The 25,037-nt window shown below is 33.1% G+C and overlaps 1 protein-coding gene across 1 annotated transcript in view; it reads left to right on the top strand.

Moving 5' to 3' along the window:
- Nucleotides 1–25,037, top strand: part of IBTK (inhibitor of Bruton tyrosine kinase) — an 86,237-nt gene that overhangs the window by 45,653 nt on the left and 15,547 nt on the right. The window contains exons 17-26 of the mRNA XM_028160307.2: nucleotides 2,205–2,306; nucleotides 4,721–4,838; nucleotides 7,784–7,844; nucleotides 8,661–8,782; nucleotides 10,438–10,550; nucleotides 12,547–12,695; nucleotides 14,442–14,605; nucleotides 16,672–16,764; nucleotides 17,322–17,465; nucleotides 23,690–23,836. Of these exons, the coding sequence (XP_028016108.2) occupies nucleotides 2,205–2,306; nucleotides 4,721–4,838; nucleotides 7,784–7,844; nucleotides 8,661–8,782; nucleotides 10,438–10,550; nucleotides 12,547–12,695; nucleotides 14,442–14,605; nucleotides 16,672–16,764; nucleotides 17,322–17,465; nucleotides 23,690–23,836 (1,213 nt within the window). The remainder of the gene's footprint in view (nucleotides 1–2,204; nucleotides 2,307–4,720; nucleotides 4,839–7,783; nucleotides 7,845–8,660; nucleotides 8,783–10,437; nucleotides 10,551–12,546; nucleotides 12,696–14,441; nucleotides 14,606–16,671; nucleotides 16,765–17,321; nucleotides 17,466–23,689; nucleotides 23,837–25,037) is intronic.

The following is a 25,037-nucleotide window of genomic DNA, read 5'->3' as shown; positions in this document are numbered from 1 at the left end:
TTCATCTTTTTAAATTGATGAAACTTGTGGTGGCCTAACATATGATCTCTTCTATAGAATGTTTTGTGTGCACTTGAGAGAAATATGTATTTGCTTCATTTGGATGGAATGCTCTGCATGTGTCTGTTAGGGCCATTTGATCTATAGTGTTGGTCAGGTCTGCTGTTTCTGTACTGATTTTTCTCAACTGGATGATCTATCCATACGTTGAATATGAAGCCCTCCTTTATTATTATATATTGATGTCTATTTTAAAAAATATATATTTTTATTGATTTCAGAGAGGAAGGGAGAGGGAGAGAGAGATAGAAACATCAACAATGAGGGAGAATCATTGATTGGCTGCTTCCTGCACGCCCCACACTGGGGACTGAGCCCACAACCCAGGCATGTGCCCTTGACCGGAATCGAACCCGGACCCTTCAGTCTGCAGGCCCTACCGACGCTCTATCCACTGAGCCAAACCAGCTAGGGCTATTGATGTCTGTTTCTGCCTTTCATTCTGTTAATAGTTCCATTATATATTTAGGTTCAATGTTGTTTGCATATATCTTTATAATTGTTATTATCCTATTGATGTATTGGTGACCCCTTTATCATTGTATAATAACCTCTTATTTTATTTAACCGTAATTACTTCCTTAGAGGCTCCAACTCCAAATATAGCTATACTATATTTAAATTAGAGCTTTTACATGTGAATTTCCAGGGGACACAAACATTCAGTCATAATATCTCTTTTCCTAGCTATTCAAGTGTTTTTCTAGTTTTATGTTTCTTGTTTGCTCCATCCTTTATCATTGTCTCAGTCAGATTCAGTGTGAGACAATTACTGATGATTGTTTTTAATAAATGCCCCAAAGGAAGAGACTATTCACATTGGGCAAGCTTTGAGTAGGTGCATTAAAGACACACCCTGCTAGTGGGTGGGGTTTCCAGGGAATAGCCAGACAAGTCAAATAATGACTTTAAAAAAATAATGTTGCTTCACAATAGTTCTGTCTCCTCCAGTGGTTGTAGTTCTTCATTTCCACTGTAATTGCATGATTGTTGGTTTTAAGACTACTGTGATAGAGGGGAGAGGAGGATATAAGGAAGAAAAGCTGCAATGTCTCAAAGCTCACTGTCTTACCAAGATTTAGCTAAATTTCTGTGAGTCAGCACTCCCCAGATCATTACAAGTATTTGGCTAATTTTTAGAATTCTGAAAAAGTTGTTTTGACAATTTTTTTTTTTGCATTATTCTCATTGCCTTTGTTGGAGGAGAGAAATTTTGAAAATAGTCCTTAATTTGCCATTTCCAATGACTCCATCTCTCCACTTTTTTCTTCTTAACTATTTCTCCCCCTTTTTTCCTTTGGTGTTTTTTTTTTCTATTTATGTTGTTATTCTGGCAGTGGCTCAGGGGCATTTCTTACGGCCATTAGTACGCTGGACCAATAAGGTTATTTTAAATTAAGGAATTCCTGTAGTTTAAAAAAAATGTACTCTTAGATAACCATGTGCATTTTCATTGTTGTTTGTTTTTAAATATATCTTTATTGATTTCAGAGAGGAAGGGAGAGGGAGAGAGATATAGAAAGATCAGTGATGAGATTCATTGATCGGCTGCCTCCTGCACGCCCCCTACTGGGGATCGAGCCTGCAACCTGGGCATGTGGCCTTGACTGAGAGACTGAGAATCGACCTTGGGACCCTGCAGTCTGCAAGCCGACACTCTATCCACTGAGCCAAATCAGCTAGGGCACCAGATTTGTTTTAAATAAGGAAGCCTAAGAGCATTATTTATCCCTAATCCCTTTCCTTCCCTCATATATACACATAGATGTTTATTTATATGTTAACACATACCTATATTAAACTTGAGGTTGAGATTTGACTTTCCCTCCTATTTATTAATTTGAGAAATGTTGGTTTAACAACATGGGAGATTTTAAATAAGTCAGGCATTGTAGTAGCCCTCTCCACTAAAAAGATCAACTCAGGTTGCTCATTTTGTGGTCTTAGCGTGAACCAGAGCATTTTGTTGTGTTTCTTTCTAGGTAGAAATATTTTTATATTATTACTTTTTATCATAGTTACAATTCCAACATTTAGAAAATAACCGTATAATTCTCTTTTACTCTCTTAATTACTTGTTTTTCCTAGGTGTTATGTTTGTAAAGCAATGAAGAGTGATGCTTGTTTCCTTTTTTTTTTTTTAGAATCTCAAAATGTGGATTTTATATGTAGCGTTCTTGTGGTGGCTGATCAGCTTCTCATAACTCGATTGAAAGAGATTTGTGAAGTAGCATTAACTGAAAAACGTGAGTATTTTTGAATTAGGATATTAGTATGTTTTCAGGTTGGTCTAGGATTGCTGTATTTAATTGATTTTTGATGCCATTTATGGTAAAATGTACCAATATTTTTTGTATCATGAAAAATGTGAAAACATTTATATCATTTCATGTCATCATTTGTAAGCATATCTATTTCAGAGATGTTAGTATGTGAAAATATGTACATTATAATTGAAATATATTCTTTTTTTAAAATGTCACAAAAATTTGAATAATAAATATGTTGTGATACTTATTTTGGAATTTCAAGGGTGAATTTGGAAACAGAAACTTTTACCCTTTTCCTGGTGTTGACTGTAGGTCTATGTTTAGCTACCCATTTACTACTATTTGATGGAATGTTTATGTAACCATTCCATTAATATATTTGATCAAAACACATCTTTTTTCTCTTGAACTTTTATTTCTTTCTCTGTTCATCATTTCAGTTAATTGCCTGGCTTTTCTCCTGAACACTCAACTTTGAAACTGCAAGGTTTTTTTTGTTATTTTTTGTTCTGTGTACCAGATTCTTTTAGTTGTCAAAACTGAATCATCTTAACTGTGTTGATCACATTTTTCCCACCTTTTTATTCTCTCTGTGATCATGCTCATTTGAATTCACTGTTACCCATCTCTTCTGTGTAATGTCACAGTAGTCTTTTAAATCCTCTTTCTCTCTTGTAACTTCTCTCTAATCTTTCTGTAGGAAGTAATTATGTCTTCCCCTGTTTAGATATTTTTAATTGCTTATTCTAGGATAAAGGTTAAATTTCCTTAGCCTGATATAAAAGTTTTGTGACTTTCTAATCTAATCTTTGTTCTCCTTCATTGCCACTTGAGGAAGTGTGAAGTGATTTCCTGTCAAGTTTTTCTAATTTGTAAATACTAGTAGTTTGTCTTAGCTTTAGTGTCTTATTTATATTTTTCTTGAACTCTTATGGAGTATCTTCTCCTGGGTTATCAGAAAGAGAACAATAGCTCTGATCTTTTAAGCAAGAAAGGAAAATATATATAAAATAAAGGATGCAACAGGTATAAAGTATCCATATAGAAGACATTTTTAGTTGTTCAATTCACTTTCCTGGTATCCCTTGGATATTTTTTTCTTGGCCCTTGCTGCACAGTTGCCTTGATTAATGAATTCCTCGATCTTCCTAGAACCTAGCAAGAGAATGGTTTGGTCTTCATTTACTGGGCAATTCTTATTCCCAGCTGAACAATTCCAAATTTTTTATATGACCCATTTTAATTTCTTTGAAATGGGAGACTCTGGATTCATTATTCATTAGTTGAAACTAGGTTAGTCAGAAGTGAGACAGAGATGATTATTGCTTGCTTGCAGTTATAACTTTTGACAGAGTTACAAGGGAGAAAGAAAAAAGAAATGGTGGAAGCTTGCGTAGAAGATAGTTCTGTTTCTCTGGGACTCAGAGTAAATAAGAAAAAGAATGGTGAGGTTTGAGAAGTCAAAGTTACATGCTAGTATATATGAAGTATGTTTTGCTAGAAGACTGTCCCAGAATATCCTACTTCATATATAAAGTATATATTTTGTTACTGGCATTTTAACAAAATCCAGAATCTTTTATACGGAATGCCAGGTTCTGCACTGGCCTGAACAATATGGTTAGATATAGATATAATTATATTCCACTATATATAGTGTGTGTATGTTTTCATATATGCAAATATACCCACATAAATTGATATATTACTTAACATATTTTATAGATATTAAATATATTTTATAAGTTTCTCTTATTCTTAAGAATAGCTTTAGTTTTATAGACGAGAGGATGACTTCTGTGCTATATAAATGAAAAGGAAAGCTGGTTATCAATTAAAGTAAAAAGTATTCTAAAAATATTAGGTGGAAGATTATTAATTCTTATGTGTTTGCTTTTAGGTGACTATAATGCACCTTCTGTATTTTCTCTGTTTAAAATTTTTTTATGTGTTTTTATTTTTTCTCATAACCAATCATTTAAAATTACTTTGGCATATTAGGATGAAAAGTGAGTTCTTCCTAGTTGGTGTGGCTCAATGGGTGAGCATTGACCTTTGAACCAGGAGGTCACGGTTTGATTCCCAGTCAGGGCACATGTCTGAGTTGTGGGCTCCATCTCCAGTACTGGGTGTGCAGGAGGCAGCCCATCAGTGATTCTCTCTCGTCATTGATGTTTCTCTCTCTCCCTCTTCTTTACTCTCTGAAATCAATAAAAATATATTTTAAGAAAAGTGAGTTATATATTTGTCTCTGTATAAGTTATTTTTGTCAAGAAATGAACAATTTACCTTGTTCTAAATGTTTAAACCTGACAACTTTAGAAGAGTATTTTATTTTCTGTAGTAGCATGCCTTTTATCTCATTTTGCATGTATTTTCTTCCTTTGTAGTTACCCTCAAGAATGCTGCTATGCTACTAGAATTTGCAGCAATGTATAATGCTGAGCAATTGAAACTGTCTTGTTTACAGTTTATAGGACTGAATATGGCAGCTTTACTTGAAGCAAGGTAGGTTGGGTATATACATTATATGTTCATTGCAAAAGCAATTATTTAGAAATAATAGCAGTTATATTAGTAATTTAAAAGTGAATAATGATAAATTCTGGTTTTGTAGAAAAAATGAAATGTAAGCGGATTTAATCATTCCATGAACATTTGAGTACCTACTATATGCTAGCCATTGATAAGATACAACAATGAATAAAATAGACAAAATCCTCAGTAGAGCTTACATTCTGGTTGCAAAGTTGTGAAACAATATTATCACAAGTATATTTTTTTATATGTATGCATCTCTCTGCTTGTTTAGGTTTGTTTGTAACTATGTAATTGTGACCTTGGCTTTTGGACACTATCTGTAATACTAGTACTTAATTTATATGTAAGCATGCATAAAATTTGTTACTGATTGATTTCTATTTTCTGTATGTATTTATTCTCTTTAAGACATTTCCTGTCCAACTTAGGCTGCAAGGGATGGTCTGAAAATTTTATTTTCTCTAGTTTGTTGCAAGCTGGTAGGTGTGTGGAAGGCTTTATGTAGAAATCAATGAGTAATGAAATGCTTCTTATGAAAAATTACTCATTTTAGATAAAATGTCAGCTAAATATATATACATCCTGTTTTATAAGTTAATATTTCATATTATGAGGATTACCTGGATGGAAATTATTTGATGTTAATGATTTAGGAGTCATAGACATTTTAGAATTAGAGGGATCTTGGTAATATCATGCTGTTTTCAATTGTTTTAGCAGTGGATTGTTTTTAATGAAATAAATTTACATATTTTTAATAAAGTCAAAATTTTATTACATTTATTCATTATAAAGTCAGTGGTAAGAAAAATGAGTGTTTGGTGAACACAAATTTGAGTTTAGAGATCTTGGTGTCAGTTTGCATTTTTAAAGCTTTGGTATCTAATGTATTTTGTGTTACTCATAATAATAATAACAACTAATACTGCCATAATAATTATTAATGGTAATAATGACAATAAAAGTATTAATGATAACAAATACTATTGTGCCAGGTAGCATTCTAAAGGTATTACTTAGATACAGTTAATTTCATGAAAACTTTATGAATTAGATTCTGGTTTTATTATTTTTTTAATTGATTTTTAGAGAGAGAACAAGAGAAAGGGAGAGAGAGAAACATCAATGATGAGAGAGAACCACTGATCAGCTGCCTCCTGCCTGCCCCCTACTGGGGATTGAGCCTGCAACCCAGGTATGTGCCCTCAACTAAATTGAACCAGGGACCTCTTGGTGCATGAGTCTACTCTCAACCACTGAGCCACACAGGCCAAGCAGATTCTGTTTATATCTTCATATTAAAGCTGAGAAAACCCAGAAAACTTTTTTGGTAAAGAATCAAGAAAATTTTGACCTACATAATTTATTATAAATCATAACAGTTTTTGATAACTGACTTTTTAAAAAATTTTTTAAAAATATATTTTATTGATTTTTTACAGAGAGGAAGGGAGAGGGATAGAGAGTTAGAAACATCGATGAGAGAGAAACATCGGTCAGCTGCCTCCTGCACACCCCCCGCTGGGGATGTGCCTGCAACCAATGTATATGCCCTGGACCGGAATCAAACCCAGGACCCTTCAGTTCACAGGCCGACACTCTATCCACTGAGCCAAACTGGTTAGGGCAATAACTGACCTTTTAAAGTCATTATAATCTTTAATGAAACTAATTCCAAAAGTGATTGAAATAAAGTGTTCTATTAACAGATTTTTAATAATTGCCTCTTAGGGTTCAATTTAGAGGAAATAATATTTTGGCAGTTTAATGCTTTGTTATTTTGTAAACAATGCTTTCCTAGTACATATTAATGTTATGGAATATTAGACAATGTCATTTGAAAATTTCTCTTGAATTTTCGTGTGAGAGACAGACTAGAATTGCAGAATAAAGCTAATTTATTTGCTGACATTACATTAGTAATTCTAATCACAGCAATTATTAACCAAATTAAGCCCATTCAGTTTGTCAGATAGGAATCAACCAAAATGTAGAATAAGCACCAAACCTATCTAAAATATATTGGAAAATGATGAGTCATACTACTGTTACTCAGTTATTATGTTGTGACAAGTATCAGCTGAACTATTAATATTAAGGATGGCACAAGTGTCTGTACTGTTGTAATTTTACGTGAGTAGCCATATATGACTTGCATTAAAACAAAGATTTGTGCAGATTTGACCATTACTAATCAAATACGTGTTTGCTTGAAAAAGTGCAAATAAATATGCACAGAAAAAGAAGAGCACACCAATGAGGACATAGTATCACAAGTTAATTATCTTTAAAATATTAAAACTGGTATGGCACACATTTGAATATGCACATTGTTTTGGATTAGTTGTAAAAATAGTTTAAAATATATTTCAAAATGTAAATTGATTTAAATTTTCACTGGTGCCTTAAAGTACATCTTTGGGATCTGAGAGTTCCTTAATACTATTGATGTACTCTGAATGTCATTTTACACAGGAAGATACTGAAGCCCAGAAAGGTAATATGAGTTGCTCAAGGTCATGAAGTTAGTTGGTAGCAGTGATAATGCTAGATAAAATTTAGGTATCCTGATAGTTAGGCAATTGTTTTCTATAATTAAAGATTATAATTTGTGGAAAATGAAAGTTAAAAAATGAATATGTACCTGCTGTTTCATTACAATAGAAAATATTTTTCTATCATTTATAGGAGTTGTTTGAGTTTTATATAAGATATTTGTCTAGTGTGTTCATGTTGTTTATTGAAATATATAACTATGCATGCTTCCTAAAAGAATATGTAGCAGTTAGATATTAATGTTTTAAAAATAACTTATTTATTCAGCAAAGTAAATTATCTCTACATATTTGAAAACCTTGACAGGTATTAAGTTACTTAAGTATTAAGATAAAATTTTGTATCTTACTTGTTAGGTCCTTTGATGTTTTAAGTGTTGGTGTTTTGAAGGATCTTTCTGCATTTTACCGAAAAATGGTAAGGTTTATGTTCTTTTGATATTATCATCGAAAGCATTATATTAGGTCAGACATCTCAGTGGAATAATTTCCTAATGAATTCTAATACTTTAGGGTCTTTTAGAAAACAGGACCTAGTATTTCTTTTTATATACATATATTTTTTAAATCTTTATTGTTGAGAGTGTTACATATACCCCCTCTTTTCCCCAGTTGACCTCTTCTAGTATTTCTTTACAGATTCCATAGATAAATAGGATAATTGAAATAGAAGATATTTAACGATAAGATTAGTATATTTTAATTTCTTCATAAATGAAAGTTATTGAAAGCTTCAGGGACTTTCATTATTACTTACCAAAGGTCAGGACAGTGCAAAAACATGTATTTACATGATTCCTATAACAAATAGATTAATTTGCATTTAAAAAAATATTTTTATTGATTTCAGAGAGGAAGGGGGAGGAGAGAGAGAAACATCAATGATGAGAGAGAATCATTGATCGACTGCCTCCCGCATACCCTTTCCTGGGGATTGAGCCTGCAACCCAGGCATGTGCCCTTGACTAGGAATCGAACCCGGGATCCTTCAGGGCTAGTTTGTATTTTTAATAAAGGGGTGCTTTTCTGTCAAGGTTTTTTTTTTGTCCCCCATGCCTTAATGGAATAATCTTTTATTTAATCAACCCCTTGATTTAAATTTAGAAAGCCATTAGGCATTCTAGACTTTTTCTAGTTAATGTCACTATATATTAAAACAAATGGTATATTATATCAATTTTTAAAGAGATCTTTGTAAATTTTGTATTTAAAAGGTGACATATTTTTTCTGTAGATTCCAGCAATGGATAAAAGAGTCATTACACCATATCAGGATGGACCAGATATTAGCTACTTGGAACTAGAAGATGGAGATATTTTTTTGAAAGAAGAAATAAATATGGAACAAAATAATTCGTAAGCTTTGTTTCCTTTTTTTTTCTTCTCCCCCCCCCCCCCCCCCCTCCCCATTCCAGATCTTGGACACTTTCATATTGACATTGAAAGAAAAAAATTGAGAAACCTGACATAAGACATGCATTTATGCTCATTCTTAGCCTTAGTATAGTACAAAGTAAATGAATACTTTATATTTGCATATATAACAAAATTACCTGTAAATATGAAAGGAATGTAGCCTTCAGATTGAACTACCTTCTCAAGCATTTATCTTAACTACCTTCCCAAGCCCTGCTGAGGTTAAAGAAACAAAAAGCATAATGCACTAAAGCCCAGAGAGCAGGATAGGGGAAGACGGCAGTCAAGACATGATGACAGCTTTGGAAGTTGGAAAGAGGTTGCTGAGCAGTAATGACAGAACAGAAAAAAACTAAAACATAATTCTGGAAAGATGTAAGAATTAGAGGTAGGTACCAGGTTTATGAAGACAAGAGAGAGAAAAAAAAGATCAGAGCAAGTGGTTGGATTTGGAAAAGAGCATTGATTTCTTTCTGAACCCCATTCAACTAAGTGATCGCCCCTCCCCCACATTGGTATGAAGACTAGATTTATAGAGAAACTAACTGGTTCAAGAGATATGGCCTACAATGACTTAACATTAGGGAGTCCTCCAGCAAAGTATTCCAGGTTCTAGATAATGTCCAGTACTAGGCCTACCATTTGACTAGCTCTGCTTAGAATTTCCAATTCATGTTTTAGGCTCCCTTATCAGCTGCTAACAGAATTAGTTCTACTTGGTAAATGACTTAAAATCTTTGGTTGTTCAGGTCATTTACTACGTATATGCAATGTATTATGTGTGTATGTGTGTAGCTCATTGAAAACTGCTCTTGGGTTCTGATATATCCTTTTTTCTTTTGCTTTTTTAATTCCTTTTCTAGAGTTTGTTAGCATTTGGGATACTTGGCAGTTTGTAGATATCTGATGTAGATATTATTATATTAAAAATTATAATAAAATTATTAGCATTGACATGTTATCCTTTACAAAATAATAGTATTCATAGCAGACCTGTATAACTTGAAATTATAGAATGAAATCTGTAATTTTTAGTGAAAGGTAGTTGTAGTCCTCATAGATAATTTTATTTTTCCTTTCCTGATTAATAATACTTAATTTAGGGAATTAAGTATTCCTTTAAATGCTTTAAAGTTATCAGCAAATATTTCTCATTCAAGATTATAGTTTATAATAGCTTTTATATGAACATGAGCAGTATTTTACTTTCAAAGAATTTTCTCATATACCATCTTCTAACTTTCACAGAAATGCTAGGGTTAGAATAAGTAATAGTAACACACGGAAGTTCAGTGAAATTAAGGAGTTTGCTCTAGATCACAAAGATAAATGTGACTGCAGCATGCATATCCTTATGTGTTTTCTTTTTTAATTTTTTTTTTTTTAAGTTGATTTCACCAAGGGAGAGTCATGGATCGGCTGTCTCCTGCACTCCCCTTACTGGGGATATGTATCTTGACCTCCTGGTTCATGGGTCGACGCTCAACCACTGAACCACACCGGCCAGGCCTTATGTGTTTTTTCAACATGCATAGTTCTTTTGTTTCATTTTAATTTATTTTTTAAAAGTGATTTTTATGTTTCCTATTTCCTAGGGAAAGTATGTTCAAGAAGGCCAAAACAAAAGCAAAAAAGAAGCCACGTAAACGTTCAGATAGTTCTGGAGGTTATAACCTTTCAGATATTATTCAGAGCCTACCATCTACAGGTTAGTGGAAAGTGTTTTAGGATGTATTTCCGGATTTAATCTTTCATGTCTCTATTCTTTACCTAATTCATTTGACATGTACTAAATACTATTATATGCTGTTTGCTGGGGCTACTGAAATAGAAAATTGTCAAAAAAAACTGTTTTAGGGTTAGGGTGGTTACAGAAAGTGATAGTACTCTGAAGTTTGCTGTGGGACACAGAAACTAGTCTGAGAAGATAGGAAGGATCTCTTAGAGGAAAGTGATCCTTGAGCTGGATCTTGAAGAATGAAGTTAGTTAAGAAAAGGAGGCAGATGGACCTACTAAGAGAAGGGGGTAATATGTTTCCAAGCCTAGAGGCAATAGAAAGAACTGCACATTTCTTGTGCATATAGTTCAGCATGGCCCAGCCATATAGGTTGTGTGCAGATAGGAGATGGGTTGGAGAGGGTCATATTTTGGAGGGTATTGCATATTTTATGCCAAATTAAGGTATTTGGATTTTATTCTGAAGACTGGTTAGCTGTGGATGGATTTTTAAGGCAGATTGAAAGGTTAAATTTAATTGGGGGCCAAAAACACCTATTCTGGAAAAAAAATTGAGTATGAGGCAAATTTTATCAAGGACAGTTGTGCAAAGGCTTAACATTTATTTGCTTTGATCTTTAAAGTTAGACAAAAGACATTCTGTGAAAAATATTTTTTTACCCCAAACAATTGTTGGCTACTTTAATGATTCTCTTTATTAGATTTATTTCTGATTGAACTTTTAGGAACATTTCAGTATTAAATAATGCTCTCTTAGATAAAAATTTGCCTCCCTGAAAAGTATTTAAAATATTGTAGTAAAAAAACAAAACCTTGAATGTTATTTCTGAACTCTATTTTAGCAGTGATTACCATAAAAAAGGCATATATATGATCAAAGTGATTTACTTTCAAAAGAATAATACTTCTTTGAATATATTGTCCTTTATTTGCTTTTAAATCAATTGTATAACTTTTAGTTACAGCCCATATAATGTGTTTATTTTGGTTATTTTGCTACTTCATTTAGATTGTACTAAATTTGAAATACAACTGAAGCAAAATTTACTTTTTATTCTGTTAATATTTGCTATGATGCTGACCAGCTAATGAATCTGGATACCAGGTATGGCAGGGAGACAAGTATTTAGCCTGCTTAAGAGAAGAAATGATATATACATTTCATAACAGCTCTTCCTTTAGGTAATAAGCTAACTAAAAATAGCTCTTAATCCACAGATTTCTTTCTTTTTTTTCTTTTTTAAAAGCAGAAGAAAACCCTCAAACAGACCATAGTTGGCTTCAGGGGTACTGGGCCAATCTGGTGGCTAACTGAGAGGTAGAAAGGCTACGATGCTCCCCCCATACAGAATGGGGCCAGTCCTCCTCTGTGAGGGTGCAAATACCTCTATACAGAGAGATAGTTGTGAAAGGAAAAGGGCAGGGGACTGAAGTTTATTAATTTTGTCTTTATTTTAATTTGGAAAAAGAAAGTTATGAATTGCTTTCATTCTTTCTTTTTGTTAATCCTCACCTGAGGATATTTTCCATTGATTCTTAGAGAGATTGAAAGGGAGGGAGAGAAACATCCATGTGAAAGAGACACATTGATTGGTTGCTTTCAGCAAATGCCCCGACCAGGGGCAGGGATCTAGTCTACAACTGAGGTACGTGCCCTTGATTGGAACCGAACCCAGGACCCTTCAGTCTGCAAGCCGATGCTGTCCACTGAACCAAACCAGCCAGGAACCTGAATTGCTTTTTAAAGCAGATCCCAGAGAACTGTCTTCTTTGGGATTATTGCATAATTGAGAACTATTGTTTAAAATGTAGATTTTCTTTTTTTTTTTTTTTTTTTTAGCTTGAATTATTAAGATTTTGGTAGAGTGGCTATAATTTAAATGTTAAGTCTGGATAAGTGCAAGTTTTTGGCTTTATTTGGTTTATTGGATGTAATACATATATATTTTTTAAATTTACCTTTTAGGATTATTAAAGTCTGGTAAGACAAATTCTGTGGAATCTCTTCCAGAACTGTTGACATCAGACTCTGAAGGAAGCTATGCAGGAGTGGGTAGTCCTAGAGATTTACAGTCCCCTGATTTTACAACAGCATTTCATTCAGATAAAATTGAGGTTTGTTTTTACTTGTCTATTAATGTACTCTTTCCTTAACTTCAAAACTTAGGCGTATAGACAGTTTATATTTTATTATATAAATCAACCAGGACAGTGTTTTGAAGTAAAAATAACAAAAACCTAATTAATGACAATATATGCCGTTAGTTTTCTCAAATTTGCATAATGTTTCTAGTTTTAAAGATTTTAATGGCAGTTTTGAGCACTTTATGAAAATATAGGAACACTGTATAGACATATTGGAAAGTATATTATAGCTAAGTTATTTGGAAATTATTTTGTGTAATGTCAGTTAACACCACCTAAAAATTATCAAAAGAAAATGATTTGAATGTAAGCTTATATTTAAATTCTGCAGTCTCTTCTCCTTGGTGTTAACTGAAGCAACACTCTCTAGAATGGTGTTCTCGTAATCTAGCACAATTTACATTAAGCGGCAGTAGTTCATTTTCTTCACCTGAACACAAAATTATAATAGCATTTTATTTTATTAATTTTATTGACTTAAGAGAGGAAGGGTGAGAGATAGAAACCTCAATGATGAGAGAGAATCATTTATCAACTGCCTCCTGCATGCCCCACTGTGGGGATCAAGCCTGCAACCTGGGCATGTGCCCTGACTGGGAATTGAACTGTGACCTTCTGGTTCATAGGTCAATGCTCAATCACTGAGCCACGCCGGCCAAGCTAATTTTCTATTTTAATCCTCACCTGAGAATATGTTCTTTTATTGATTTTTAGAGAGAGAGAAACATCAATCAGTTGGCTCCCATACACTCTCCTACTGGGGACCAAATTGCAACCTAGGTATGTGCATTGACTAGGAATCGAATTTCAACCTTTTAGTGTATGGGAAGATGTTCCAATTAACTGAGCCACCTGGCCAGAGCATGGACTTTAATTTTTAAGTTACTGCTTCATATCTTATTTGAACAACTTTTATTAACATTTTTGCTTAATTCTCATGTAAATAGGGATTTAATATGTAAACTTGTTTTCCTAAAAATTATTCCCAAAGCTCACAGTAATTGGGTTATAGTCGCTGATTTGTTTTGAGAATTGGTTAAGGCACTAAACTGTGGAAGAACTGAATTGAAAATGCTAGATGATTATTGTCATACTAGAGACCTGGTGCACAAAATTCGTACACTGGGGGTGGGGGTGGGCTCACGGCTGGTGAGCGCAGCGGCGGTGGCGGGACCCTCTCCTGCCTCCGCTGCAGCACTAAGGAGCAGCAAGCCTAGCAGTAAGGAGCAGCGAGCAGGTGGGCGGTAAGGAGAGAGGGGGGTCCCACCTGTCGGCTTAGGCCCCCTAAGCCAGCAGGCAGACATCCCCCAAGGGCTCCCGGTGTATGCCCTCTCGCAGTCCTTACCGCCGACCTGCTCGCTACTCCTTACTGCTTGGCTTGCTGCTCCTTAGTGCTGCAGCGGAGGCAGGAGAGGGTCCCGCCACTGCCGCTGCGCTCACCAGCCGTGAGCCCAGCTTCTGGCTGAGTGGCACTCCCCCGTGTGGGAGTGCACTGACCACCAGGGGGCAGCTCCTGCGTTGAGTGTCTGCCCCCTGGTGGTCAGTGTGCATCATAGCGACTGGTCATTCTGGTCGTTCCACCTTAATGGTCACTTAGACTTTTATTATATAGATGATTTTACTCTTTAATGTAACTTATTTAAGTGCCAACAGTATTAGCTGCTCTGCTAGGAGCTTGCTTTTTTATTCACTTTTTAAATGTTTCTTTACTCCCAGGGGAAAAAGAAACCATATGTTAATGGTACACCTCCTACATATTTCAGAGAAGATTTAAAACCATGGGAAAAATCACCAATACTTAAAATATCTGCTCCACAGCCCATTCCGAGTAACAGAATTGATAGTTCAAGCTCTTCTAGTTGGGCTGCTGGCTCTTTCAGGTAGGATATTCATTTTTTTGCCATAGTCTGAAAAATATAATTCATTTTTAGTCAAATGAATATTTTTAATGAAGCAGATTTAAAAATATGAATGCAGTCAGACCTTGTTTCTAGACCAAGTTGTTCACAGAAAACATGTTTCAGTTTGCTACAGACAACCCATTCATGCTGATACCTCAACATGACAAAAACCACCTCTCTCGCAACAATCTGAAGATTAGCTATTGTTAGTGGCAAAATCAAAGATTAGCACAATTTTAAAACATAAAGAGGTCATCAAGAATGCTAATGTTGCTAAGGGTGTGAAAGTGCTCATAAAACAGCAATCACAGGCAGATGAAGAGGTAGAAAACCTGTTGTTGATTTAAATAAATTAAAAGCAGGTAGCTGGTAATAGGAGGCAATGGTATGTGAAAAAGCAAAGATGCCACAAACTGACCTCATGAAAGACAGTCCTGTAAAGAATGCTGAAAGTGATTCCTTTAAGGCTAATAGAGGGTGATTTGATAAATTAGAAGTGTTTATAAATTTAAAAAGTACATGAGGCATGTACTGTATAAAAGAAAGGTTAAGACGGGGGATCATTTGTGGGTCTAGAATGGATTAATTCAGTTTACATTATTTCTAATGGGAAAAAACGATTGTTTTCAAACAAATTGCTTCTCGAACACCCTTCTGGAACAAATTTAATTTGAGAACCAAGGTTTCACTGGATAGATTTCTAGCATAATACACAGAAAATTACCTTAATGCATACAAATTACTAACCAGCTAAAATAGGCTCCTTTTTTCCAGACAATTTAATTACCTTTGTATTGTCATCAGTGAATATTAGTAAATACTATCACACACATAATAGTGACTTGATATCATCTTTTTATGGGGTGAGGTTGTAGGGGGAGGATAGTATATATTAGTTAAAAATCCCACTCAGGAAGACCATTTTGTCATTTGTAGGCTTACTTTTTTTTTTTTTTTGTACATTAGATCTTAGATAACCTAAGATCTCACAAACTGTATTGTTATCACAGTTAATTTTTAGAGGATATTCATTTAAGGTTATACTGTGCTTTTAACTTAACCTATATTTTATTCATATTTTTTAAATTTAGAAAAGTCAGTTTAAAACTGAAGGAGTAGATATTAAAATACAGTATTCTTTTTCAGCATTTATTGAACTGTGCTTCATTTTATATACCTACTGTGGTTTATAATATTCTAAAACTGTCAATTAACTTAACCAATTATATTATCTGGGTGATATCTGTCAGTTAACTTACCAATTATATTATCTGGGTGATATCTGTAATTACTTTGAAATATACTGTATTTTGCACAATCGGAACATGGATTATTATGTCCCAGTGTATGTTACTTCATGGTCTAAGGATAGTTTAGAAGTTAGTCTCAAAAGTTTTTGCCTAAGTAAACATATTTGTAAGAACATGTAGAAGTATCTTCTAATCACTAATGTTAGACTACCTTTTATTAAAATTTTAAAAAAATATGTTTTCAGAGAGAGGAAGGGAGACGAGGAAAGAAAGAAACATTAATAGGCTGCCTCCTGTATTCTCCCTCTTGGGGGTCAAGCCTACAACATGGGCATGTGCCCTGACTAGGTGCTCCTGGATCATGGGTTGATGCTCAGCCACTGAACCACACTGGCTGGGCTGAGCTAGACTATTTTTAAAACATGTTTTATGAATAGCTTGGTGTAAAGTCAGAAAAATATATTGGCTATTTCTGAAGATTGTAGAATTTTTTTCTCATTATGGTGTCAGATAAGTTACGAATTTTTCTATTGCTTGGCATTTTTTTTTTTCTTTAAGAGTTTGTTATATTACTTACCATTATGACTTTGGATGCATTTAAATAGTTATTTATGTATGTATAAAATTAGCTTTCATTCAAAATATCTCTTTTGAAGTTGTCAACAGCTGATGAAGCCAACCTAAATTATCCTCTCATTATAAAACCTTATATATAATTTACAGTTTTGGTGAAGTTTGGAGGTAGGACTTTATGGAAAAATGAATGCATTGTAAAGTAACTTTTATGTCTTTTAGTCCTGTCAGCCCTCCTATCATGGATCTCAGAACCATCATGCAAATTGAAGAAAATAGACAAAAATGTGGAGCTACGCCAAAGACAAATTTGGGGTTTGTTTAAAAAATCATTTAAAAAAAAAAGGAAAGTCCCTGTTGTGTTGTAGTTCTGCACTAAAGAATTGGAAAGACCTACAGGACTTTTCCTATTACTTTTTTTCATTTTATGTTAAAGTTCATTATAAGCTCTTTCCTAGGTAGCTTAGCCTCCAATACATATTTCTTAAACATGTGCTAAAGATTTAGTTGGGTTAATAGTCCAACTCTTGTGAAATACAGTATTAAATGCCAGAAACTTGCCCTTAAAATGATCATTGTGGACTAGTTCTGATGCAAGTGTGTGTATTAGTAAGTGGAAAGCTCATATGTAGGTATTACTTGATTATTGATAGTATAAACTGATATTGTCACTGTTGATTCTTATGGTCATTTTGATCCAGTAGTAGTAAAACCACATCAGATAAAGAGAAAGCAACATAATTACCTATAACCTTCGTTAAGCAGAAATTAATGTTAATTGGTTTAATTTAATTTGTAGCAAAATTATTTCTTACAGAATTGAACTTTCTCAGAGGTAGTGAAACTAATTAATTTAACTTATTAATTTCTAGCAAAGTGATTTCTCCTGGAGTCAAACTTTCTCAGAAACAACGAAAAATGATTGCAATGACTACCAAAGAAAATAATTCAGGAGTGAATAGCCCGGAAACAGCTTTAACCACTCCTTCAAAAACCTCAAAACCAGCACATGCGTGGTATGGTCTAATTTTTAATAAGCATAGATCTGTGCATTTTAGCTTTTAAAGTAGTTCTTGGCTTCTATGTCTTATTTCCCCATCTTTTTAAATATTTCATTTTCCTCTTTGTTTTTAGTTAAAACAGTTCCTTGGGAAATAAAGACAAGTTTTTTTTTTTGTTTTGACAGTACATCATGGTGTTCAAAAGTTTTTTGTATTTTAACTAGTGTTTATTGCAAAAGCATTTTACAGGAGCATTCTGATTTTTTTCATTTTTTATAAGAAATAATATACAGGGGTGGGTAAAAGAAGGTTTACAGTTGTGAGTATGCAAAACAGAGTTTATTCTTGTATTTTTAAATTATTTATTTGAGCACTTACGAGATTGTACCTAAGTGCATTGTGACATTCTTTTGAATTAATAAAGCTGTTTTAGTAATCAGAACCTGCATGTCTTTTTCTATATGAACAGCTGTAAATCTGCTTTTGCCAACACCTGTATATTATAGAAAAATTTGATTAGAGCAAAGTTTTTTTTTTTACCACCTTAATTTCTTTGTCCTTCTGTGTGCATTATGAATATTTTTACATTATTATATAATCAAAACTTGTCATTGTTTCTAAGCAGGGCCATTTACATAACATTGAATAAGTTTTCTCCATTAGAATTTACCCAAAATGGCAGCATTAATAGGAATAATCTTCCAGAAGCTTAGATAGCAATTTTGAGATTGTACTTTCTGCTCCCCTCTTTTCTTTGTAACTGATTAGAATTGATTGCCAATCATTGTGATGAGGAAAAGTATGGGTAGGGTGAAGGTCAAGAAGGAATTCAGAACCCTGTTTCTCACAAGCATTGAAAAGGATCTTGGAGGCTACCTTTGTTTTGGGGGAGTTCCTTCACTGCCTCTGAAGCCATATTTTTTTTTGTGTGAGAGGAAATATTTTCCCCAATTAAAATGTAAGTTATTTTGAGGGAGACAACTCTTTATTTTGAATGCCACCAATGGGCCTAAATTGGTGTCTTATAGCCACTAGTAGATCTAAAGCATGATCACAGAAAAAGAAAGCCCATGTAAAAAAGAGTATGTAAAACTTTAGAGAATGGGTTTAATTCTCTCAAATCATAACATATTTAGTATCTAGAAAACTCTGTTTGTCTTTTTCATACTCTTAAGGAAAACACATGTTTTAACTGCTACCCCTAAACCCTACAGAGGCAGTGACTAAATCAGTCTTATACATTGCCTTACCACCAAAAACAAGAACAGTGCCTTGCATGTAGAAGGTACACAGCAAATACAAACAAGGGAAATTCCCAGGATGACAGTTAAGGGAAGTGTAAAGATAACATAACAGATATTCAGTAGGCCTCTATCACTAGTGATTTTTAGTCACATTTTCCTTCTACCAGGATAAAGAAGGGGGCAATCTTCTGAGCAGGGAGAAGAGGGAAAATATCTGATATTCCCTACCACTCCACAAGTAAACTGAACTATTTTTCATGTTTACATCCTCATGCCTACTTTAGGATTTGATACATAAGATGAGACCAATGTGTGAGCCTTTATAAGGTTTTGGGTTTTTATACTGTATCACCACTTGATGGCAATTAGGTTTCCTTTATTTCTACTACATCAGTGATCCTTCTAGCTCTTTTCCATCCTCCAAAACTAGTACTAGTTTTAGTTTACTATTGTCTTATTGCTTTATTCTTTTTGCCTTCCTGATGACATGCCTGTTCACTGTATATGTGATTTCAGGGAAAAGGATTAAGGTAGTCATTTATCTGAAACTTCAGAGTTTGACTTTCAAATTTAGGAAAAAATTTTCCCCAGTAATTATTAGCAACCTGAGGTCAGATTCCCATGTTGAAGAGACTAAGTTTCAAAAGAAATTTATTATGGCATATTAAAGAAAATTCTAAAAACGGGAAGAAAGATGCCAAAAAATTTGGCCCAAATATAATCAGGTTATTTTTCCTTGAAAATTAATTTGGTGGCTATGACATGTAAGTAATGTTTATTATACATTTATTTAATGAAAATGTGATTGGAACATTTAAATACAAACAAATGAATAATGGGTTTTAGGGTACCAAGAAAATTTATCTAACTGACCAATTATAGATAATTTAGTTCTGAATTATCAAAGTGAGAGGTATCTGAATTGCCATAAAATTTAGGCCCTTTTCATGATTTCTTGCAACCATTGGTATCTGAAGGATCTTTTAAAGTTCATTTCTCATAAATTCTTTTGAAATTATGTACTGCTTTTATTTATACACTTTAACAGTTGGCTGAGGTAACTTAATAAAAAATATATATATATATATCAATATATATGTAAGATATATATCAATATATATGTATAAACAATATATATATAAAGTAAGCATTTACATATAATTTATTGTTGGTTATGGAAATTTTATCCTAAGTTAATGGCACAGATGAGAAAACATTTGTTAGAAATTTTAAGAACACATTTATATAAAATGATTGATTGGTATTCCTGCAGTTTGATTTATATTTAGTATAAATGGAAATAATTATCATTAGGTTGTCCCTCACTAACCCCCTGCCAGCCTGGTTGCCCCATACAGCCTGCTTGTTCAGTCGTTTGGTTGTCCCTTACCGCCCTGCCGGCCTGGGCGTAGGCAGCCATCTTGTGAGGGCGTGAGGGGTAATTTGCATATTACCTCTTTATTATATAGGATTAAGGTTAATGTACAATTCATTAGCAAATCACAAGTTAGCCTTCTGCATCTGCCTCTGGTGGTAATAAGGATTTTTACTAGTTTGTTCAAACATTCATTCACCTAGTCCATGACTCCCAGCATATAGTTGTACTCCTGTTGTTTGCAGTTAGATGTGACAGTAAGTATTAAAAGTGACTGGTTCTTATACTAGCATGAAGTTCTAGCCAGTTGAATTTTAAATCTAATGTGAAAACACCAAGTATATATGGGAGTTGGCCACTTTGCATTATCCAATGTTTTACTTGGAGAAATAAATCTTCAGTGGAAGAAGTCTTTGTGGCCTGGCATGATTTCTGACTGTAAATTCTTCCAAATCCCATTTAGAGCTAGTGTATAAGTTACAGACTAATTTCAATTATTTAACTTTTTAGAGCTAGGAATTTTGTTCATTAAAGCAAAATTTTTAGGGCTGCTTTAGATGAGAAACAAATCTTGATTAAATTTTTGTGTTGATACAAATATCTACAAATGCTTCTCTGTGAATTTCCTCTAGTTGCTATGATGGGAAATGGCCAGAGCCTATGAGTTAGGAAAGTAAAATCATAGGAAATCAGACACTCTTTCAAAGTATGGTATGATCAGTGGAAAGAATAATAGAACTCATTTGAAGAAACCTGCGTAAGACATTTTATAGGTAACTACTGTGCATAATTAATGAATTTGTAAGTTCTTTTGTAAATACTGTTACCTATATTTACTCTTAAGGAGATGTTATAACTAAAAAAAAAAAAAAAAAAGCTTTTAGGGTACAGATTACCAAATCTAGAAGTCCCTGAATTACCATTATGGTGAATCTGACAACTTGTACTTTTTATACACATCATTGTGAAGTTTTTGTGTTGAGAGATGTGAATTGCTTATAGGAGACATTCAGCAGATTTTCTGGCAAGAGTGTTTGCCAGCATGTTCCCAAATGACTAATGATACAATACTTTACTACACCATAGTTACCCTGTTTACCAGTAGAAACCTTCAGGTATGTGTGCTTTTGGGAGGAGAAAGGAAATGGGGAGTGGTTCTTTTGTATAGATATAAAAACTTTTTAATGTTCTGTGTATATATGTATTTTGGAGAAAATTTAAAGTCAAAGACAGTTAAATTCCTTTTGAAGTATTTTTAGTAGGCCATGTTGCTGATACACATTTATAAAGAAAATTTCTGTCATAATGAGCTAAGATTTTACTTAGGGTAAATGACTTAAATGTGGATACAGCAGTAGAGTATAGTGATTAGGCTGGGGTTCTGGAGTGAGCTTTGCCTGAATTTAATTGGTAGAGCTATTACTTGGTAGCATTGTGAACTTAGATCAGTTATTTAACCTTTCTCTGTCTTACTTTTCTTGTTTATAAATAGAGCTAAAAATAGTTTCTATTTCACAAGGGTACTGTGAAAATTTCACAGTACCTATTTCACAGGAGGTAATATATGGAACACATTTAACACAGCACCATCAATATTACATAAACAAATAGTAACTTAATTTGTAATATGTTCACATGATTAACTGATTTCCTTAAGGTATTAAATTTTTGATGACTTTTTTTAAAAGAAAAATCTTATGTGAAGAGGTTTGTGTTCATTTAATCTTTATTGAGTAAATAGAAATTTGGTAAAATTTTTTAGCTAATTTTGTTATGAATGGATGCTTACTTCATATGTTAATAAAACGAAGTGTGAATCATCATTATTTTCCTCCCATCTTTGGCACTTAATAAGGAATGTTGTTTTCTTGATTTCTTATTGAAGGGAGTGGTAGTCTAGATGACAAAGTATGAGTTTTGTGGTCATTAAGAATTGTGTTTCGCTCCCACTTCTGCCTTATCTCTGGTGATTTTACGATTGTTGAGATCACTGAACTTTGGTTGTACTTTATTGTGGTGATGAAAAAATACTTCTCTGTCAGGATTGTTATTGTAAGGATTAAATGAGATGATGCATGTAAAAGTCTTTTGCAAATACGGTTTGGTCAGAGGCAGGTACAAATGAGTTATTCAAACAAGATACAGAAATTTAGAAGGCCTTGTTTTTTATAGGGTGCCCCAGATACAGAGTAGGGCAAAAGTAGGTTTACAGTTGTGAGTACGTGAAAGTTTATTCTTGTAGTAGTATTTTCCATACGAATAACTATAAACCTACTTTTTGCCCTACCCTGTAGTTTATGAACTTAATCTGGATGTGGATTTTATGGTATCTTAAAAGTATGAATTTAACTTTTTTGTGAATTATCCGGTTAGCATTTTGTTCATTTATTAACATGGTCATTTTATTTTCTGAATAAATAAAAATAGGAAAAAATTAAAATTAGAAAGTCAAAATTATGAACAATAATAATGTAAACAATTTCCTAATCTAATGTTATAGGTTCTGAAAATGAAGCTAAGGGTACAGTGTAGTTCTAGTGTACAAAATAATAAAGTTTCTTTTTGAATTAATTTTTCCAAGTCAGACTTTAGGAAGGGAATAGATATTAAGCCTATAAACTGATTTTATTTATTCATGTCAGAACTTCTGTGTTTTCATTTTCTTTTTCTCTTAAAAATAAGTTTTATTAAATGTGAAAATTATGGATAGTAGCAGATTTACATAGCATTTCTCTGAATCAGGTACTGTTTAAAATACATAAATTAATAGTTGATCCTAAGAACTGTTACGATGGAGATGGTATTATTATAACTATGGTATTGATGAGGAAACGGAAGCATAGAGGTTAAATAACCTCCCAAGGTCAAAGCTGGTGTATGACAGACCCAAGATTTGAACTCAGTCTAGCAACAGAGCCTGTGTGCCTAATCCTGACTGCCACCCTGTAAATCCTTTTGTAAAGGATTGTAAAGTAAAACACTGATAGGTGGATAAAAAGATTCTGATACCATAAAAAAGTAAGTATGAAATCTTTGGAAGCTAAAATAATCTGTATAGGTAATTTTTAATGTTTTGCCTGTTTTTTTTGATTTAACTAATACTCAAAGTAAACTATTACACCTATGTTGGGTGTACTTTATTTTATGTTTTAGATCAACTTACATTTTATTTCCTCTATTCTGTCCATGTAAAATTAGGTTTAAATTTTAAATGACTTTTTATTGAAACATATATACACTTAGAAGTGTATAGGTTGATGAGGTTTTACAAACTGAACAATCTTGTGCAACTAGCAATCAGATCAAGAAGTAAAATTATCAGCATTATTTAGCAAAAGTAATGTTTCCTCTGCTGAGCTTAATTATTTAATTTAGTGAGCATAGTTTTTGTTGTTACCTGAGATATAGTTGTAATAGCTATTATTAATATCACTGTTATTCATTCTTATCACATAATTTTGATTAGTTCACCACAGTTAATAGCAAAAAATTCCAACATTGCATTAAAAACTTTAATTATACAACTATAAAATTTTTGGTCTATATTCTCACCTGTGCCTTTAAGCAATGAGCTTTTTAAAAAATGAATATTTTAACATAACTTCTGTTGTCTTTTATAGGGGATCTTCTCTACATTCATTTTCATCCAAATCATTCCGGGATTTTATAGAAGAAAAAAAATCTATAACTGGGCATAGTGCAGGAGATCATGTAAAAAAAGTTTGTTTTAAAGGAATTGAAAATCCCCAGGCTCCAAAAGTTGCAAGGTAATAAAATAAACTTACACATTTTCTACCTTAAAATCTTCTATGGTGGTTTTATGTTCTGAAATCTTTAAATATTTATGAGGCAGATTTTTATACATTTGGAATTAACATGTCTATTTTATTGAAGCTTTATTTTGGTATAATTGGTTAATAATAAACTGTACATACTTAAAGTACTATATAATTGGAAGTTTTGGCATGTGAATACACCATTAAATCATTATCACCAACCACGTTGAAGTCAGTGAATATAACTCATTCTCAGAAATTTTTTCATTCCTCTTTGTAATCCCTTTCTCCCTCCCATGCAATTACTAACCTCTTCTGTCAGTATAGACTAGCTTGTATGTTCTGGAGTTTTGTGTCGATGGATTCATTCAGTATGTATGTTTTAAAAAAATCATTTTGTACTCAGCATGTATTTTGAGATTCATTCAAGTTGCTATGTGTATTAATGGTTCATTACATTTTATTGCTGAGAAGTATTTCATTTTATGGATAGAAAACAATCTGCATCTATTGATGGACATTTGGGTGTTTCCAGTTTTTTTGTCTAGCTATTTTTGATCCTGTTTTTTAAAGTCCTGTGTGCTTTTAAAAGATGTTTCAAATTTTAAATGCATACATGTAATCTCTTAAATATTTGTCTTGAGTGCCACTTGTACACATACACAGATATTTTGTATCTGTTACATACATAATTATAAATGTTTTAAAATAGACCTGTCCTCAGAAAATTATAAGACATTGAAGAAAGAAATCAAACAAGATTAGTAATAAATCGAGGCATATACTGTACTCATGGATAGGAAGAATTAATATCATTAAAATGTTCATACTACCCAAAGCAATCTATACAATCAACACAATTCCTATCAAAATACCAATGGTGTATTTTTACGGAACAGGAACAAATAATTCAAAAATTTGTATGGAAACACAAAAGACCCCAAAAGAAATCTTAAAAGAAGAAAAAAGGGGGAGATATTACACTATCTGATATCAAACTATACTACAACACTATAATAATAAAAAAATTATGGTGCTGGTATAAAAATAGACACATAGATCAGTGGAACTGAATAGAGAATCCAGAAATGAACCCAGGCCTATACAGTCAGTTAATCTACGATGAAGGAAGCAAGAACATACAATGGGGTAAAAGTCTACTCAGTAAATGGTGTTGGGAATATTGGAAACA

This window comes from Eptesicus fuscus, chromosome 10 (assembly GCF_027574615.1).
Source record: "Eptesicus fuscus isolate TK198812 chromosome 10, DD_ASM_mEF_20220401, whole genome shotgun sequence".
Lineage (NCBI taxonomy): Eukaryota > Metazoa > Chordata > Mammalia > Chiroptera > Vespertilionidae > Eptesicus > Eptesicus fuscus.
The sequence above is the reverse complement of the archived record's forward strand: the minus strand, read 5'-3'. Positions and strand labels throughout refer to the sequence as shown.